At 35.1% G+C, this 19,195-nt stretch overlaps 2 protein-coding genes and 1 long non-coding RNA gene across 4 annotated transcripts; 2 read left to right on the forward strand and 1 right to left on the reverse strand.

The window, feature by feature from the left end:
• Nucleotides 1-1,320: 1,320 nt before the first annotated feature.
• On the forward strand, nt 1,321-14,405 carry LOC126747840 (conserved oligomeric Golgi complex subunit 7). The gene is made up of 8 exons (XM_050456744.1): nt 1,321-1,454; nt 1,513-1,602; nt 1,798-2,101; nt 2,164-2,364; nt 5,447-6,134; nt 9,140-9,614; nt 13,843-14,098; nt 14,198-14,405. The coding sequence occupies exons 1-8, from the start codon at nt 1,452-1,454 to the stop codon at nt 14,365-14,367; spliced, it is 2,187 nt and encodes a 728-aa protein (XP_050312701.1). The 5' UTR covers nt 1,321-1,451; the 3' UTR covers nt 14,368-14,405.
• On the forward strand, nt 9,641-13,099 carry LOC126747845 (uncharacterized). Of its 2 annotated transcripts, none has more exons than XR_007664443.1 (4): nt 9,641-10,163; nt 10,334-10,673; nt 12,374-12,543; nt 12,884-13,099. It is a non-coding gene; the product is annotated as an uncharacterized LOC126747845 (long non-coding RNA). The 2 variants fall into 2 exon arrangements; XR_007664442.1 differs by having other exon boundaries at nt 10,334-10,503.
• A 30-nt stretch (nt 14,406-14,435) lies between the features above and the next one.
• Nucleotides 14,436-19,142, reverse strand: LOC126747841 (U4/U6 small nuclear ribonucleoprotein Prp4). Its single transcript, XM_050456745.1, has 5 exons — nt 18,525-19,142; nt 18,379-18,474; nt 18,140-18,321; nt 17,653-18,078; nt 14,436-14,790 (listed from the first exon to the last, which is right to left on the reverse strand). Exons 1-5 carry the CDS (start codon nt 19,013-19,015, stop codon nt 14,453-14,455), a joined length of 1,533 nt encoding a protein of 510 aa, XP_050312702.1. The 5' UTR covers nt 19,016-19,142; the 3' UTR covers nt 14,436-14,452.
• Between the last annotated feature and the right edge of the window lie 53 nt (nt 19,143-19,195).

Here is a 19,195-nt window from a genome sequence, read left to right on the forward strand (position 1 = left end):
TAATAATTTGTCTCTTATTGGCAAGTGAATATCTCAAGTTCTAATAGTCCAAATTTAAAAATTATTGATTTGTGCACTAGTCTGAAGTCTTTTTTAGTATTTTTTGAAAAAATCACTAAAATCCGTTGACTAGAAGTCAAGATATTGGAATTCTTAGTCCAGGAGTACCTGTAAGGAGGAAAATAATTTGTCTCTTATTGGCAAGTGAATATCTCGGATTCTAGTAGTCCAAATTTAGAAATTCTTAATTTATTAACTAGTCTGAAGTCTTTTTTAGTGTTTTTTGAAAAAATCACTAAAATCCGTTTACTAGAAGTCAAGATATTGGAATTCTTAGTCCAGGAGTGCCTGTAAGGAAGAAAATAATTTGTATCTCATTGGCAAGTGAATATCTCGGGTTCTAGTAGTCCAAATTTAGAAATTATTGATTTGTTGAGTAGTCTGAAGTCTTTTTTAGTATTTTTTTTTAAAAAATTACTAAAATCCGTTGACTAGAAGTCAAGATATTGGAATGCTTAGTCCAGGAGTGCCTGTAAGGAGGAAAATAATTTGTCTCTCATTGGCAAGTGAATATCTCGGGTTCTAGTACTCCAAATTTAGAAATTCTTGATTTATTGACTAGTCTCAAGTCTTTTTTAGTATTTTTTTAAAAAATCACTAAAATCCGTTGACTAGAAGTCAAGATAATGGAATTCTTAGTCCAGGAGTGCCTGTAAGGAGGAAAATAATTTGTCTCTCATTGGCAAGTGAATATCTCGGGTTCTAGTAGTCCAAATTTAGAAATTATTAATTTGTTGAGTAGTCTGAAGTTTTTTTTAGTTTTTTTTTAAAAAATCACTAAAATCCGTTGACTAGAAGTCAAGATAATGGAATTCTTAGTTCAGGAGTGCCTGTAAGGAACAAAATAATTTGTCTCTCATTGGCAAGTAAATATCTCGGGTTCTAGTAGTCCAAATTTAGGAATTCTTGATTTATTCACTAGTCTGAAGTCTTTTTTAGTATTTTTTAAAAAAATAACCAAAATCCATTCACTAGAAGTCAAAATCTTGGAATTCTTAGTTCAGGAGTGCCTGTAAGGGAGAAAATAATTTGTCTGTTATTGGCAAGTGAATATCTCGGGTTCTAGTAGTCAAAATTGATAAATTATTGATTTATAGATTAGTTTCAAGACTTTTCCTTCTCATTAGACGTTTAATGAGACATCTACAGACCCATAAATAATATCGGGCGCCATATTTGCTCGAGGACGTGCACTTGTGACACTCCCTATTTTACATACATAAAACACTCCCGTAAAAGTGAGGTTATATTATTGAAAAAAATTATTTGAGGTTATGTTATTAGAAAAGTGAGGTTATATTATTAAAAATAAAACGTCAACAAATAAGAATATAAATAAATTAATTTAGGAACTAAATAATTAGTTGTTCGGATTAAATAACTTAGCCGTGATGGTGAGTTAAGGGCGGTTGTGATATGTATATCCCATTTGAAAAATTGAAATCCTTTTAGGACATAAGTGCTTTTTCCAAGGATGATTCCGATGTCAAGGAATGGGTGAATCGTACCCTAAAACCTGGAGAAAATCAGAATAAACGGGACGTAAGTAGATCCGTTTATTATTTTTCACTTTTCTCACGATATAGCAGCATCCGGGGGGCAAAACTTTCATTATAAATTTGTTAGTTGAGGAACGACAATATTCTTAAACCCCCCAAAACACACATTTTCCATGATGATCTCTCTAAAGCCTCCGATCGCTATACCTCATGCTTTCACTTCGCCCCCCCTCCTTAGGGCAACTACACAATGGGCTTAGTAATGAAACTGCAACTGTACGTGCAGCAAGTGAACAACTCCTTAGAGGGGTGCAGCGTGCAGGTGCTCAACTCCCTCCCGAAAATCCTGCGGGACGTCAAGGTGCTGCAGCAGGATGCGAATGTCTTAAAAGACAAAATGAGCCGAGTCAAGCAGGAAATAGTCGAGATCGAAGTGGACACCCGAAACAGCATAACGACCATCGAGAAACTGGACATGATGAAGAGACAGTTGGAAGTGGCCAAGCGGGGGCTGCACGAGAGCGACAACTGGACCGTTTTAGGTAGGGTCAGTTCTCGGGGATCCATCGGAGGGTTTTCGCTAAAGTCGCGCTCTTTTTTCAAGTCAACGATCTTGAGGAAATGTTCGACTCAAAGAATATCGAGGGGATCTCGCAGAAAATCTTGGGCATGCAAAGTTCACTCAAGTTGCTGGCGAATGTGGCCGACTACGAGGACCGGAAGTTACAGCTGGAGGGTCTGAAGAACCGACTGGAGGCCATCGCCAGTCCGGTTATTGTCCAGGGGTTCACATCGGGGGATATCGGTAAGACCCCCCAGTCAATTGCTCTTGATTTAAAGATTGAATTTTCGGTAGTTTTTGAGATATTGAGGTCCGTAACTAACCTCTAAGTATTTATTTAATTAATTAATTAATTAAAAGGTTATTCTAAGTAATTATAATTCCTGGAACAAGTAATCCAGTAACTCACACTCTGGATTTAAGGCCTCAAAAGCCTGGACAAGTGACTAATGGATTTTTATTTAAAAAATGCCTGGAAATTATATTTAGGGAATAAATTGTTGCTTGGACTTTGGACCTGGATAACTTGGAAAGTTTTGTCTGGATCGCTTTGGGCCTTGAACAACATTTATTGGGCACTCTTTTCTCATTGTAAAACTGTTGGTTTCACGTTTTTATGTCGGGTAGTTTTTGAGATATTTAGGTTAGAGCAGGATCGGGTACTGTGTAAGTATATGTGATGGGGTTTAGTTGGTTATCTTGAAAACTATTGGGAATACGGAAGTTTTTCTTTTAGCAATGGATTCCTCGTCAAAAATGGAACAAATCATGAAGAATGATGTTTTGTCGTAAATTGGAATGTAAGGAAGTTATGGGGGATTTTTGGAAAAAAAAATTTTTTGGAAAAATTTGAATTTTTTTTTTGGAAATCGATAAAACGCTTAAAAAACAACAAAAAAGTCTTATAAAACTTTTTTGAAAAATGTACCTGGAAAAAGTTATAGCCAAAAAAGTCTTTCTCAAAAAATCCAAAGGGGTACCCCTAGGAAAATAACCAGAATTTCGGTTTTTATTTTTTTTCTGGAAAACTATTGGTTGGAGAAAAAAATTGTTAAAACAAAAGTTGTTTGGAATTTCAACGGGCATCAGATGCAATAAAAAAATTATTTTTAGGTCCAACAGTTTTCCGGAAAATTGGGAAAAACCACTCAACAGTTTTTCCTCATTTTCTCGAAAACTATTGGGAATATTAAAGATTTTTTTTCAGCATTGGATTTCTCTTCAAAAATAGAACAAATTATAAAGAATGACATTTTGTCGTAAATTGAAAAGTAAGGAAGTTATGGAGGATTTTTGAAAAATTGGAAAATTTTTAGGTGAAAAATTTGAAAAAAAAATTTTTGGAAAAATTTGAAATTTTTTTTTGGAAATCGATAAAACGCTTAAAAAAGAACAAAAAAGTCTTATAAAACTTTTTTGAAAAATGTACCTGGAAAAAGTTATACCCAAAAGAGTCTTCCTGGAAAAATCCAAAGGGGTACCCATAGAAAAATGTTCATAATTTTGGTTTTTATTTTTTTTTTGGAAAACTGTTGGTTGGAGAAAAAAATTGTTTAAACAGAAGTTGTTTGGAATTTCAATGCGCATCAGATGCAATAGAAAAATAATTTTTAGTATCGACAGTCTTCCGGAAAATTGGGAAAAACCTCTCAACAGTTTTTCTTCATTTTCTCGAAAACTATTTGGAATATTAAAGATTTTTTTTCAGCATTGGATTCCTCTTCAAAAACAGAACAAATTATAAAGAATGACATTTTGTCGTTAATCTCAAAATAAGGAAGTTATGGAGGATTTTTGAAAAATTGGAAATTTTTTGGGTGAAAAATGTGAAAAAAAAAAATTTGGAAAAATTTGAATTTTTTTTTTGGGAATCGATAAATCGCTTAAAAAACGACAAAAAAGTCTTATAAAACTTTTTTGAAAAATGTACCTGGAAAAAGTTATACCCAAAAGAGTCTTCCTGGAAAAATCCAAAGGGGTACCCCTAGGGAAATGTTCATAATTTTGGTTTTTATTTTTTTTTCTGGAAAACTTTTGGTTGGAGAAAAAAATTGTTAAAACAAAAGTTGTTTGGAATCTCAACGGGCATCAGATGCAATAAAAAAATAATTTTTAATATCAACAGTTTTCCGGAAAATCGGGAAAAACCTCTCAACAGTTTTTCCTCATTTTCTCGAAAACTATTGGGAATAAAAAAGATTTTTTTTCAGCATTGGATTCCTCTTTAAAAATAGAACAAATTATAAAGAATAAGATTTTGTCGTAAATTTCAAAATAAGGAAGTTATGGAGGATTTTTGAAAAATTGGAAATTTTTTGGGTGAAAAATTTGAAAAAAAAAATTTTTGGAAAAATTTGAATTTTTTTTTTTGGGAATCGATAAATCGCTTAAAAAACGACAAAAAAGTCTTATAAAACTTTTTTGAAAAATGTACCTGGAAAAAGTTATACCCAAAAGAGTCTTCCTGGAAAAATCCAAAGGGGTACCCATAGAAAAATGTTCATAATTTTGGTTTTTATTTTTTTTTTGGAAAACTGTTGGTTGGAGAAAAAAATTGTTTAAACAGAAGTTGTTTGGAATTTCAATGCGCATCAGATGCAATAGAAAAATAATTTTTAGTATCGACAGTCTTCCGGAAAATTGGGAAAAACCTCTCAACAGTTTTTCTTCATTTTCTCGAAAACTATTTGGAATATTAAAGATTTTTTTTCAGCATTGGATTCCTCTTCAAAAACAGAACAAATTATAAAGAATGACATTTTGTCGTTAATCTCAAAATAAGGAAGTTATGGAGGATTTTTGAAAAATTGGAAATTTTTTGGGTGAAAAATGTGAAAAAAAAAAATTTGGAAAAATTTGAATTTTTTTTTTGGGAATCGATAAATCGCTTAAAAAACGACAAAAAAGTCTTATAAAACTTTTTTGAAAAATGTACCTGAAAAAATCCAAAGGGGTACCCCTGGAAAAATGTTCATAATTTCGGTTTTTATTTTTTTTCTGGAAAACTTTTGGTTGGAGAAAAAAATTGTTCAAACAAAAGTTGTTTGGAATTTCAACGGGCATCAGATGCAATAGAAAAATAATTTTTAATATCAACAGTTTTCCGGAAAATCTGGGAAAACCTCTCAACACTTTTTCCTCATTTTCTCGAAAACTATTGGGAATATTGAAAAATTTTTTTCACCATTCGATTCCCCTTTAAAAATCCTACAAATCATAAAGAATAACATTTTCTCGTAAATCGAATAATAAAGAAGTTACGGAGGTTCAAAGCCTCCCAACTCGATCCTCCCCCGATCTAAAAAATCCATTCCGCGCCTTCCAGAACAATCCGCCAAGTTCGTATCGATATTCTCCTCGATCGGAAGACTTCCGGAACTGATGAAGTACCACCGCAACTGCCAGAGGGACCTTCTGGTGCAAAAATGGTTCCAGATAACGTCACAAGAGGAACCGGTCACCCAATGGGTGCACCACTACTACGACTACCTCATATCGAACTGGCACACCCACACCAAATGGTTCCATCAAGTGTTCGAAGCGGGCGAACCCGCCACCGAACCCTTGATCAACGTCTACGTCGACGTTTTGACCTCATTAGAGGCCCCCTTCAGGGAAACCATCGATTCGGTGCTTATAAAACAAACGACGACCGATAAGCTCGCCTACTTGATCGAAATCAAAGAAATGGCGGATCGGTTCGCGGAGAACCTTCGGGGTCAATGTGGGCCCCACGAGGGGCTCCTCCGAGCGGTTTACGCCCATCTGCGGCCGTACGTCGGTAAATACGCCGAATACGAGCAGGCCGTGCTCGTGGAACAATTGAAGGGGATGCGGTTGATCAAGGAGGAGTTGACCGACACCGTCGAGGCCCTCGGGTTCAGTATCGATCCGGTGATGGATTACGCGTCGGAGGGGCGGGAGCGGTGCCGGAAGTTGACCGGAAGTTGCGGATTTTGCGGGTTGCTCGTCGCGATCAGGGCCTACTTGTCGAGCTACGCGGGGTACTTTAGGTGAGTGTCGCATATTGTTTCAATTTTTAGTGATCGCTTTAAGGCCTTTGACATGGTTAAACTGTAATGTCCTCGAACTCCTTGATTTTTTCGGAAAAGGCTAAAAAAGACTTCAGACTACTCAATAAATCAAGAATTTCTAAATTTGGACTACTAGAACCCGAGTTATTCACTTGCCAATAAGAGACAAATTATTTTGCTCCTTACAGGCACTCCTGGACTAAGAATTCCATTATCTTGACTTCTAGTCAACGGATTTTAGTGATTTTTTCAAAAAAGACTAAAAAAGACTTCAGACTAGTCCATGAATCAATAATTTTCAAATTTAGACTACTAGAACCCGAGATATGCATTTGCCAATGAGATACAAATTATTTTGTTCCTTATAGGCACTCCTGGACTAAGAATTCCATTATCTTGACTTCTAGTCAACGGATTTTAGTGATTTTTTCAAAAAAGACTAAAAAGGCTTCAGACTACTCAATAAATCAAGAATTTCTAAATTTGGACTACTAGAACCCGAGTTATTGACTTGCCAATGAGAGGCAAATTATTTTCCTCCTTACAGGCACTCCTGGACTAAGAATTCCAATATCTTGACTTCTAGTGAACGGATTTTAGTAATTTTTTCAAAAATGACTAAAAAAGACTTCAGACTAGTCCACAAATCAAGAATTTCTAAATTTGGACTACCAGAACCCGAGATATTCACTTGCCAATGAGAGACAAATTATTTTGTTCCTTACAGGCACTCCTGGACTAAGAATTCCATTATCTTGACTTCTAGTCAACGGATTTTAGTGATTTTTTCAAAAAAGACTAAAAAGGCTTCAGACTACTCAATAAATCAAGAATTTCTAAATTTGGACTACTAGAACCCGAGTTATTGACTTGCCAATGAGAGGCAAATTATTTTCCTCCTTACAGGCACTCCTGGACTAAGAATTCCAATATCTTGACTTCTAGTGAACGGATTTTAGTAATTTTTTCAAAAATGACTAAAAAAGACTTCAGACTAGTCCACAAATCAAGAATTTCTAAATTTGGACTACCAGAACCCGAGATATTCACTTGCCAATGAGAGACAAATTATTTTGTTCCTTACAGGCACTCCTGGACTAAGAATTCCATTATCTTGACTTCTAGTCAACGGATTTTAGTGATTTTTTCAAAAAAGACTAAAAAGACTTCAGACTACTCAACAAATCAAGAATTTTTAAATTTGGACTACTAGAACCCGAGTTATTGACTTGCCAATAAGAGACAAAGTATTTTGTTCCTTACAGGCACTCCTGGACTAAGAATTCCATTATCTTGACTTCTAGTCAACGGATTTTAGTGATTTTTTCAAAAAAGACTAAAAAGACTTCAGACTACTCAACAAATCAAGAATTTTTAAATTTGGACTACTAGAACCCGAGTTATTGACTTGCCAATAAGAGACAAAGTATTTTGTTCCTTACAGGCACTCCTGGACTAAGAATTCCATTATCTTGACTTCTAGTCAACGGATTTTAGTGATTTTTTCAAAAAAGACTAAAAAGACTTCGGACTACTCAATAAATCAAGAATTTCTAAATTTGGACTACTAGAACCCGAGATATTCACTTGCCAATGAGAGACAAATTGTTTTCTTCCTTACAGGCACTCCTGGACTAAGAATTCCATTATCTTGACTTCTAGTCAACGGATTTTAGTGATTTTTTCAAAAAAGACTAAAAAGACTTCGGACTACTCAATAAATCAAGAATTTCTAAATTTGGACTACCAGAACCCGAGATATTCACTTGCCAATGAGAGACAAATTATTTTGTTCCTTACAGGCACTCCTGGACTAAGAATTCCATTATCTTGACTTCTAGTCAACGGATTTTAGTGATTTTTTCAAAAAAGGCTAAAAAGACTTCAGACTAGTCCACAAATCAATAATTTTTAAATTTGGACTATTAGAATTTGAGATATTGACTTGCCAATAAGAGACAAAGTATCTTCTTCCTTACAGGCACTCCTGGACTAAGAATTCCATTATCTTGACTTCTAGTCAACGGATTTTAGTGATTTTTTCAAAAAAGGCTAAAAAGACTTCAGACTAGTCAACAAATCAAGAATTTTTAAATTTGGACTACTAGAACCCGAGTTATTGACTTGCCAATAAGAGACAAAGTATTTTGTTCCTTACAGGCACTCCTGGACTAAGAATTCCATTATCTTGACTTCTAGTCAACGGATTTTAGTGATTTTTTCAAAAAAGACTAAAAAGACTTCAGACTACTCAACAAATCAAGAATTTTTAAATTTGGACTACTAGAACCCGAGTTATTGACTTGCCAATAAGAGACAAAGTATTTTGTTCCTTACAGGCACTCCTGGACTAAGAATTCCATTATCTTGACTTCTAGTCAACGGATTTTAGTGATTTTTTCAAAAAAGACTAAAAAGACTTCAGACTACTCAACAAATCAAGAATTTTTAAATTTGGACTACTAGAACCCGAGTTATTGACTTGCCAATAAGAGACAAAGTATCTTCTTCCTTACAGGCACTCCTGGACTAAGAATTCCATTATCTTGACTTCTAATCAACGGATTTTAGTGATTTTTTCAAAAAAGACTAAAAAGACTTCAGACTACTCAACAAATCAAGAATTTCTAAATTTGGACTACCAGAACCCGAGATATTCACTTGCCAATGAGAGACAAATTATTTTCCTCCTTACAGGCACTCCTGGACTAAGAATTCCATTATCTTGACTTCTAGTCAACGGATTTTAGTGATTTTTTCAAAAAAGACTAAAAAGACTTCAGACTACTCAATAAATCAAGAATTTCTAAATTTGCACTACTAGAACCCGAGATATTCATAAACCAATAACGCCAAAGCCTTTTCTCCCTATAGGCCCAAGTTGTTTTTTTAATCACGGTCATAAGCCTTCGAGCTCATTAAATCAACTGGTGGGACAGAGATAAGAGATACAGATTTGACCGTTTTTTCCCCCTTTAATCCAGGGTGGCCCTGCGCCAACTGGACCGATCCAGTAAGAGCAACGTACAAGAAAAAGAAGAAGAACTAGAGGAGGACAACTGGACCAACTTCCAGCTCTGTTTCACTCTGTTGCAACACTGCGGCGAGGTGGTGTCGAGGGTGCGAGAGCTGGAAAAACAGCTGATCGATGACGTGTTGACGTTGAACCGGAAGTCGGAACTGAAGCGCTTCCTGTTGGACGGCAACAGCGCGAAAGAGTTCGACTCGTTGGTGAAGTGCGTGACGGAGGGCACCGAACTGGCGCCGTTGGATCACGTGACGCGCGACTTCGGCCAATTGTGCGTCGACGTGCACCACGTGACCCGTCGCATCGTTTTCGCGCCGATTTCCGCCCACCTGGGGGCGGTTCCGGTGCCGGAAACGTGGCAACACCGCGACGGTTCCGGCGCCCCCGATTTGCCCGACTACAGTTTCACGCCGCAGGAGTACGTCACGCAGGTAAGAAGAAGAAGAAGAAGAAGAGTTTGCAGATGATGAGGAGGAGGGGGAGGGAGTGACTTTTTGACCTTGGAGGTCGTTTGTCATGTTTCAAGGTCATTTATGGGTCACTTTTTTATGGGTTCATTCGGAGTGGAAATTTCGTTTTGGATATTAACCTTGACAAGGTCAAATACTGGTCTCCCTTAAAACCAATTCACAAATTTTCTCGGGGGTGTCTTGACCTTTTGGTACCCTTGTGTTTGACCTTGCAGTCCGGTCAATTGAAGTTCAAGGTCATTTTTTAGAGTGGAACCACTTTAAAAAATTCAAATCAAGAGCAATTTACTTAAAACTTCTTGTGATTATAAAGAGATCTATTGTTAATCGATGAGAGAAGGTCGCAAGTTAATTGGTCCATTATTTTTTAAGTTATCAATTTTTTTCCAAAAACAGTCCGGAAATTATTTTAATTCAACTTTAAAAATTCATAAAAAATTCAAATCAAGAGCAATTTACTTGAAACTTCTTGTGATTATAAAGAGATCTATTGGTTATTAATGAGAGAAGGTCGCATGTTAATTGGTCCATTATTTTTTAAGTTATAAATTTTTTTCTAAAAACAATCCGGAAATTATTTTAATTCAACTTTAAAAATTCATAAAAAATTCAAATCAAGAGCAATTTACTTGAAACTTCTTGTGATCATAAAGAGATCTATTGTTAATCGATGAGAGAAGGTCGCAAGTTAATTGGTCCATTATTTTTTAAGTTATCAATTTTTTTCCAAAAACAGTCCGGAAATTATTTTAATTCAACTTTAAAAATTCATAAAAAATTCAAATCAAGAGCAATTTACTTGAAACTTCTTGTGATTATAAAGAGATCTATTGGTTATTAATGAGAGAAGGTCGCATGTTAATTGGTCCATTATTTTTTAAGTTATAAATTTTTTTCTAAAAACAATCCGGAAATTATTTTAATTCAACTTTAAAAATTCATAAAAAATTCAAATCAAGAGCAATTTACTTGAAACTTCTTGTGATTATAAAGAGATCTATTGGTTATTAATGAGAGAAGGTCGCATGTTAATTGGTCCATTATTTTTTAAGTTATAAATTTTTTTCTAAAAACAATCCGGAAATTATTTTAATTCAACTTTAAAAATTCATAAAAAATTCAAATCAAGAGCAATTTACTTGAAACTTCTTGTGATTATAAAGAGATCTATTGGTTATTAATGAGAGAAGGTCGCAAGTTAATTGGTCCATTATTTTTTAAGTTATAATTTTTTTTTTTAAAACAGTCCGGAAATAATTTTAATTCAACTTTAAAAATTCATAAAAAATTCAAATCAAGAGCAATTTACTTGAAACTTCTTGTGATTATAAAGAGATCTATTGGTTATTAATGAGAGAAGGTCGCATGTTAATTGGTCCATTATTTTTTAAGTTATAAATTTTTTTCTAAAAACAATCCGGAAATTATTTTAATTCAACTTTAAAAATTTATAAAAAATTCAAATCAAGAGCAATTTACTTGAAACTTCTTGTGATTATAAAGAGATCTATTGGTTATTAATGAGAGAAGGTCGCAAGTTAATTGGTCCATTATTTTTTAAGTTATCAATTTTTTTCCAAAAACAGTCCGGAAATTATTTTAATTCAACTTTAAAAATTCATAAAAAATTCAAATCAAGAGCAATTTACTTGAAACTTCTTGTGATTATAAAGAGATCTATTGGTTATTGATGAGAGAAGGTCGCATATTAATTGGTCCATTATTTTTTAAGTTATAAATTTTTTTCTAAAAACAATCCGGAAATTATTTTAATTCAACTTTAAAAATTCATAAAAAATTCAAATCAAGAGCAATTTACTTGAAACTTCTTGTGATTATAAAGAGATCTATTGGTTATTAATGAGAGAAGGTCGCAAGTTAATTGGTCCATTATTTTTTAAGTTATATTTTTTTTTTTTAAAACAGTCCGGAAATAATTTTAATTCAACTTTAAAAATTCATAAAAAATTCAAATCAAGAGCAATTTACTTGAAACTTCTTGTGATTATAAAGAGATCTATTGGTTATTAATGAGAGAAGGTCGCAAGTTAATTGGTCCATTATTTTTTAAGTTATAATTTTTTTTTTTAAAACAGTCCGGAAATTATTTTAATTCAACTTTAAAAATTCATAAAAAATTCAAATCAAGAGCAATTTACTTGAAACTTCTTGTGATTATAAAGAGATCTATTGGTTATTAATGAGAGAAGGTCGCATATTAATTGGTCCATTATTTTTTAAGTTATAAATTTTTTTCTAAAAACAATCCGGAAATTATTTTAATTCAACTTTAAAAATTCATAAAAAATTCAAATCAAGAGCAATTTACTTGAAACTTCTTGTGATTATAAAGAGATCTATTGGTTATTAATGAGAGAAGGTCGCAAGTTAATTGGTCCATTATTTTTTAAGTTATAATTTTTTTTTTTAAAACAGTCCGGAAATAATTTTAATTCAACTTTAAAAATTCATAAAAAATTCAAATCAAGAGCAATTTACTTGAAACTTCTTGTGATTATAAAGAGATCTATTGGTTATTAATGAGAGAAGGTCGCAAGTTAATTGGTCCATTATTTTTTAAGTTATAAATTTTTTTCTAAAAACAATCCGGAAATTATTTTAATTCAACTTTAAAAATTTATAAAAAATTCAAATCAAGAGCAATTTACTTGAAACTTCTTGTGATTATAAAGAGATCTATTGGTTATTAATGAGAGAAGGTCGCAAGTTAATTGGTCCATTATTTTTTAAGTTATCAATTTTTTTCCAAAAACAGTCCGGAAATTATTTTAATTCAACTTTAAAAATTCATAAAAAATTCAAATCAAGAGCAATTTACTTGAAACTTCTTGTGATTATAAAGAGATCTATTGGTTATTAATGAGAGAAGGTCGCATATTAATTGGTCCATTATTTTTTAAGTTATAAATTTTTTTCTAAAAACAATCCGGAAATTATTTTAATTCAACTTTAAAAATTCATAAAAAATTCAAATGAAGAGTAATTTACTTGAAACTTCTTGTGATTATAAAGAGATCTATTGGTTATTAATGAGAGAAGGTCGCAAGTTAATTGGTCCATTATTTTTTAAGTTATATTTTTTTTTTTTAAAACAGTCCGGAAATTATTTTAATTCAACTTTAAAAATTCATAAAAAATTCAAATGAAGAGTAATTTACTTGAAACTTCTTGTGATTATAAAGAGATCTATTGGTTATTAATGAGAGAAGGTCGCAAGTTAATTGGTCCATTATTTTTTAAGTTATAATTTTTTTTTTTAAAACAGTCCGGAAATAATTTTAATTCAACTTTAAAAATTCATAAAAAATTCAAATCAAGAGCAATTTACTTGAAACTTCTTGTGATTATAAAGAGATCTATTGGTTATTAATGAGAGAAGGTCGCAAGTTAATTGGTCCATTATTTTTTAAGTTATATTTTTTTTTTTTAAAACAGTCCGGAAATAATTTTAATTCAACTTTAAAAATTCATAAAAAATTCAAATCAAGAGCAATTTACTTGAAACTTCTTGTGATTATAAAGAGATCTATTGGTTATTAATGAGAGAAGGTCGCATGTTAATTGGTCCATTATTTTTTAAGTTATAAATTTTTTTCTAAAAACAATCCGGAAATAATTTTAATTCAACTTTAAAAATTCATAAAAAATTCAAATCAAGAGCAATTTACTTGAAACTTCTTGTGATTATAAAGAGATCTATTGGTTATTAATGAGAGAAGGTCGCAAGTTAATTGGTCCATTATTTTTTAAGTTATAATTTATTTACCAAAAACAGTTTTAGTCAACTCGACCAGTGACTTTGACAAGTTACCGTTGGATTTGACCTTCATTTTTTTTTTAAAGGTCATGTGAAGTTCAAGGTCATCTTTCACAGGGGGTAAAACTCGAGGCCACAAGTGACCTTGACAAGGTCAAACGTTCAAAGTTACCTGCGACCATATCAGATCCTTGACCTTGATCTTTGTTTCCTTTTTTTTTAAAGGTCATTTGAAGTTCAAAGGGAACCTCTTGATGTTAGACTGGGAAAAAGATAGTTTTAATGATTCTCTCTTCTAAATCCGTGTGACTACCTTGACAAGGTCATTATTCTCTCTCTCTCTCTCTTTTGCACCCACTTGCAACTTATATATCTCTCTCTTTCTCGCACCTCACACTCACACACACACAGATCGGCCAATACCTGATGGAGCTCCCGCAGCACCTCGAGCCCTTCCTGTTCAAGGTGGACGGGGCGCGGGGCGCCTTGGCGTGCGCCCTACGCCCCGTCGACCGCGAGTACGCGCTCGCGCCCCCGTCGGAGGGCGCGTTGGCGCAGGTTTTCCTGCGTCTGGTGGCGAGGGGCGCGTGCGACGCCTTCGCCGAGAAAATCCTCGCGATCCCCCACTTGAGCCCCACGGCCGTCAGGCAACTCGCCCAAGACATCGGTGAGTAGTAGTAGTATAGTGACGTCACACTCATAATATACAGGGTGGACAAACTTTGATGTCGGGTGCGTTATTAATTAACTTTGCCCTCCTGTATAGGTTATCTGAATGATGTGCTGCAAGATTTGGGGATCACGATGGAGGATAATTTGAGGCAAATTGCGACGTTGCTAAAACTCCCCGCGGATCAGTATGTGACACAAAGTGCGGGCTGTTCGGCGAAATACGTCGCGGCAATCAGGCAACTGCGCAATATCGCGTCCAATTAAAAAAATCGTAAATAAAAAACGTTTTTTAAGTGGAAAAAGTGTTTTAATGAGAGTGGGGGGGGGGGGGGGGGGGGGGGGTGGAACCCTACTGCTCGGGTGCCCACAACTTAAAGGTGCGATCGTACGAGCTCGTGACGATGAACTCGTTATCGGCCGAAACGTCGCAGCACATGATCTTCCCGTCGTGGCCCGACAGCGTTTTCAGCGGTTGCCACGTCTTGTTCGACCAGATTTTCACTTTGCCGTCGTAGGAGGCGGTGACCAGGAAGTTTCCCTCGATTTTCTGGAATTTGACGTCCGCGATCAGGTTGTTGTGGGCCGGGATCGTGTAGAGGACCGACCGTTTCCGCAGGTCCCAGATTTTGCAGGTGTTGTCCTCGCTGCCGGTCGCTAGGTGGTACCCGTCCGGGGAGAAGTCGATTCCTAGCGTCGGAAAAATTGCGATAACTCCCTTAGTTTGCCGGTGATTTTCGTGGAAATTGGATTGTAAGAAAGGATTTTTAATTGCGAACAAATAATGTGTCTATGAAAATTTTCGTTATTCCAATAGTTTCCAAGTTAATGGAAAATTAAGAAAAATTTTCCGGATCCAAAGTGTCTTTGCTATAACTCCTCTAATTTCCAACCGATTTTCGTGGAAATTGAGTCATAGGAAAGGATTTTTAATTCCAAACAAATAATGTATCTATGAAAATTTTCATTATTCCAATAGTTTCCACGTTAATGGAAAAATAAGAAAAATTTTCCGGATCCAAAGTGTTTTTGCTATAACTCCTCTAATTTCCAACCGATTTTCGTGGAAATTGGGTCATAAGAAAGGATTTTTAATTCCAAACAAACAATGTATCTACAAAAATTTTCATTATTCCAATAGTTTCCAAGTTAATGGAAAATTAAGAAAAATTTTCCAAAAAAAAGTGTTTTTGCTATAACTCCTCTAATTTCCAACCGATTTTCGTGGAAATTGGGTCATAAGAAAGGATTTTTAATTCCAAACAAACAATGTATCTACAAAAATTTTCATTATTCCAATAGTTTCCAAGTTAATGGAAAAATAAGGAAAATTTGCCAGATACAAAGTGTCTTTGCTATAACTCCTCTAATTTCCAACCGATTTTCATGGAAATTGGGTCATAGAAAAGGATTTTTAATTCCAAACAAATAATGTTTCTATGAAAATTTTCGTTATTCCAATAGTTTCCAAGTTAATGGGAAATTATGGAAAATTTTCCGGATACAAAGTGTCTTTGCTATAACTTCTCTAATTTCCAACCGATTTTCGTGGAAATCGGGTCATAGGAAAGGATTTTTAATTCCAAACAAATAATGTATCTATGAAAATTTTCATTATTCCAATAGTTTCCAAGTTAATGGAAAAATAAGGAAAATTTGCCAGATACAAAGTGTCTTTGCTATAACTCCTCTAATTTCCAACCGATTTTCGTGGAAATTGGGTCATAAGAAAGGATTTTTAATTCCAAACAAATAATGTATCTATGAAAATTTTCATTATTCCAATAGTTTCCAAGTTAATGGAAAAATAAGGAAAATTTGCCAGATACAAAGTGTCTTTGCTATAACTCCTCTAATTTCCAACCGATTTTCGTGGAAATTGGGTCATAGGAAAGGATTTTTAATTCCAAACAAATAATGTATCTATGAAAATTTTCATTATTCCAATAGTTTCCACGTTAATGGAAAAATAAGAAAAATTTTCCGGCTACAAAGTGTTTATGCTATAACTCCTCTAATTTCCAACCGATTTTCGTGGAAATCGGGTCATAGGAAAGGATTTTTAATTCCAAACAAACAATGTGTCTACAAAAATTTTCATTATTCCAATAGTTTCCACGTTAATGGAAAATTAAGAAAAATTTTCCGGATCCAAAGGGTTTTTGCTATAACTCCTCTAATTTCCAACCGATTTTCGTGGAAATTGGGTCATAGGAAAGGATTTTTAATTCCAAACAAATAATGTATCTATGAAAATTTTCATTATTCCAATAGTTTCCAAGTTAATGGAAAAATAAGGAAAATTTTCCAGATACAAAGTGTCTTTGCTATAACTCCTCCAATTTCCAACCGATTTTCGTCGAAATTGGGTCATAGGAAAGAATTTTTAATTTCAAACAAATAATGTATCTATGAAAATTTTCATTATTCCAATAGTTTCCACGTTAATGGAAAAATAAGGAAAATTTTCCAGATACAAAGTGTCTTTGCTATAACTCCTCTAATTTCCAACCGATTTTCGTGGAAATTGGGTCATAGGAAAGGATTTTTAATTCCAAACAAATAATGTATCTATGAAAATTTTCATTATTCCAATAGTTTCCAAGTTAATGGAAAAATAAGGAAAATTTGCCAGATACAAAGTGTCTTTGCTATAACTCCTCTAATTTCCAACCGATTTTCGTGGAAATTGGGTCATAGGAAAGGATTTTTAATTCCAAACAAATAATGTATCTATGAAAATTTTCATTATTCCAATAGTTTCCAAGTTAATGGAAAAATAAGGAAAATTTGCCAGATACAAAGTGTCTTTGCTATAACTCCTCTAATTTCCAACCGATTTTCGTGGAAATTGGGTCATAGGAAAGGATTTTTAATTCCAAACAAATAATGTATCTATGAAAATTTTCATTATTCCAATAGTTTCCACGTTAATGGAAAAATAAGAAAAATTTTCCGGCTACAAAGTGTTTATGCTATAACTCCTCTAATTTCCAACCGATTTTCGTGGAAATTGGGTCATAAGAAAGGATTTTTAATTCCAAACAAACAATGTATCTACAAAAATTTTCATTATTCCAATAGTTTCCAAGTTAATGGAAAATTAAGAAAAATTTTCCAAAAAAAAGTGTTTTTGCTATAACTCCTCTAATTTCCAACCGATTTTCGTGGAAATTGGGTCATAAGAAAGGATTTTTAATTCCAAACAAACAATGTATCTACAAAAATTTTCATTATTCCAATAGTTTCCAAGTTAATGGAAAAATAAGGAAAATTTGCCAGATACAAAGTGTCTTTGCTATAACTCCTCTAATTTCCAACCGATTTTCATGGAAATTGGGTCATAGAAAAGGATTTTTAATTCCAAACAAATAATGTTTCTATGAAAATTTTCGTTATTCCAATAGTTTCCAAGTTAATGGGAAATTATGGAAAATTTTCCGGATACAAAGTGTCTTTGCTATAACTTCTCTAATTTCCAACCGATTTTCGTGGAAATCGGGTCATAGGAAAGGATTTTCAATTCCGAACAAAACATTCACATTAACTCACCGTAAATCGACTTCAAATGTCCCTCCATGAACATGATACACCTGCCCGTCCTCAAATCCCACACTCTCCCGAACGAGTCCAGTCCCCCGCTGGCGCACACCGACCCGTCACCTTGAAAGGACAAACAATAGACCGGTTTCGCGTGCCCCTCCTGATGCAGCACCTCGGTGCACTGCTCCAGGTCCCACAGTCGCCACGAGTTATCGAAGCAGCAGGTACCCAAGAACCTGCCCGAGGGATGAAACGCGATCCGGGACACCCGGTGGGGCACGTGACCCTCGATGTCCGCGATCGGTTCCTCGTTTTTAAAGTCCCACAGTTTGACCGAACCGTCCGAGGCGCAGGAGGCCATGTTACATATGGTCTCCTCCTGCGACAAGGTGGCTTTCGGGTGGAACACTATGGCCCCCACGTTGCAGGTGTGTCCTAAAAGGTCAAACGGGTTCCTTAGCACGGAAAACGGGGTTCGATTGTGTCGCGTCGGTACCTTTAAGGGTTTGCTTCAGTTCGCAGTCGGGTATCGACCAGATTTTGCAGAGACCGCTCCACGAGGCGGTGGCTAAAAGTTTGGAATTGGGCGAGAAGGTGCAGTACGATATCGGTCTGTTGTCTCCCACTTGTGAGGAGTATATCGCCATCTGATGTATCTTTTTTTGCACTTCTTGATATCTACGAGACATCAATTGACCCTAAAAAGTCCCTTAATTAAGAAAAAACCACCCTCACCTGGCTGTCTTAGTGGTAGCGGGCAGCTCCAATAACCTCCTGGCCTCCATCAGTCTCTCTTTCGCCCTAGGTAACGAATAGTGGGCTATCCATAACCTAAAAAAGAATAATTCAATGACAAAGAGTCTCAAAAATCTCAAGTTCACCTGGCGATTCTCAAGGAGTCCGGCCCCTCGTGGTACCACGTCTGCTCCTGGTCCTTCTCAAACTGTTTCCGTTCCTCCTCGGCCTCCCTCCTTATCACAGAGTCCTCGCCCAATCGGCTTAAAATGTCCCTTAACCTGCTCCGTCTCTCGGCGGGGCCCTCGCCGAAGAGGCAAATGGGTTCGCCCAGCTGACGCAGGTTTCGTTTCACCTCGCCGTCATCAGTCGAGACGTTGATAGAGCGGGCCTTCTTTCTTCTCTCGAACTCTTCGAGTAGGGCCTGTTTGTCTCGCGCCATCGCCTCCTCCAGTTCGATGTACTCGTTGTTTTCTTCCGGAGGAGGAGGCGCCGGGGGCTTAATTGGTTCACCTTCCATCGAATCGCTGTCGCTACCTTCCGAAGCGACTTCCATGCGGGCTCGTTCCTGGTCTTCCAGGGATCCATAATGGATGGTTTTCGTCTTTTTTACGTATGTAATTTCGTCGTCAGACATGCCAGTAATAAAGGATTACTCTTGGAAGGAATTACTTGTTTAAACGCGCCCCTTTATTGAACAATAAAATGATTAAGAGGGGCTTGCTGTTTGTTTGTATACAATAACATAACCTAAAAACTTAACAGTGGTGCTGTCACTTTGACATAATAGTAATGACGTACGCGTTATGCAGTCGAG

Source organism: Anthonomus grandis, chromosome 20 (genome assembly GCF_022605725.1).
Source record: "Anthonomus grandis grandis chromosome 20, icAntGran1.3, whole genome shotgun sequence".
Taxonomy (NCBI): Eukaryota; Metazoa; Arthropoda; class Insecta; order Coleoptera; family Curculionidae; genus Anthonomus; species Anthonomus grandis.

Bases quoted from the DNA above. Each gene is read 5' to 3' on its own strand.
- LOC126747840 (XM_050456744.1), top strand. The intron at 1,603-1,797 runs GTAAGTAGATCC...CCCCCTCCTTAG, and splicing joins AAAATCAGAATAAACGGGAC to GGCAACTACACAATGGGCTT. The intron at 2,102-2,163 runs GTAGGGTCAGTT...TCTTTTTTCAAG, and splicing joins CGACAACTGGACCGTTTTAG to TCAACGATCTTGAGGAAATG.
- LOC126747841 (XM_050456745.1), bottom strand. From the start codon at position 19,015: ATGTCTGACGACGAAATTACATACGTAAAAAAGACGAAAACCATCCAT. The intron at 18,475-18,524 runs GTGAACTTGAGA...ATTCTTTTTTAG, and splicing joins GACTCCTTGAGAATCGCCAG to GTTATGGATAGCCCACTATT. The intron at 18,322-18,378 runs GTGAGGGTGGTT...GATGTCTCGTAG, and splicing joins GCTACCACTAAGACAGCCAG to ATATCAAGAAGTGCAAAAAA.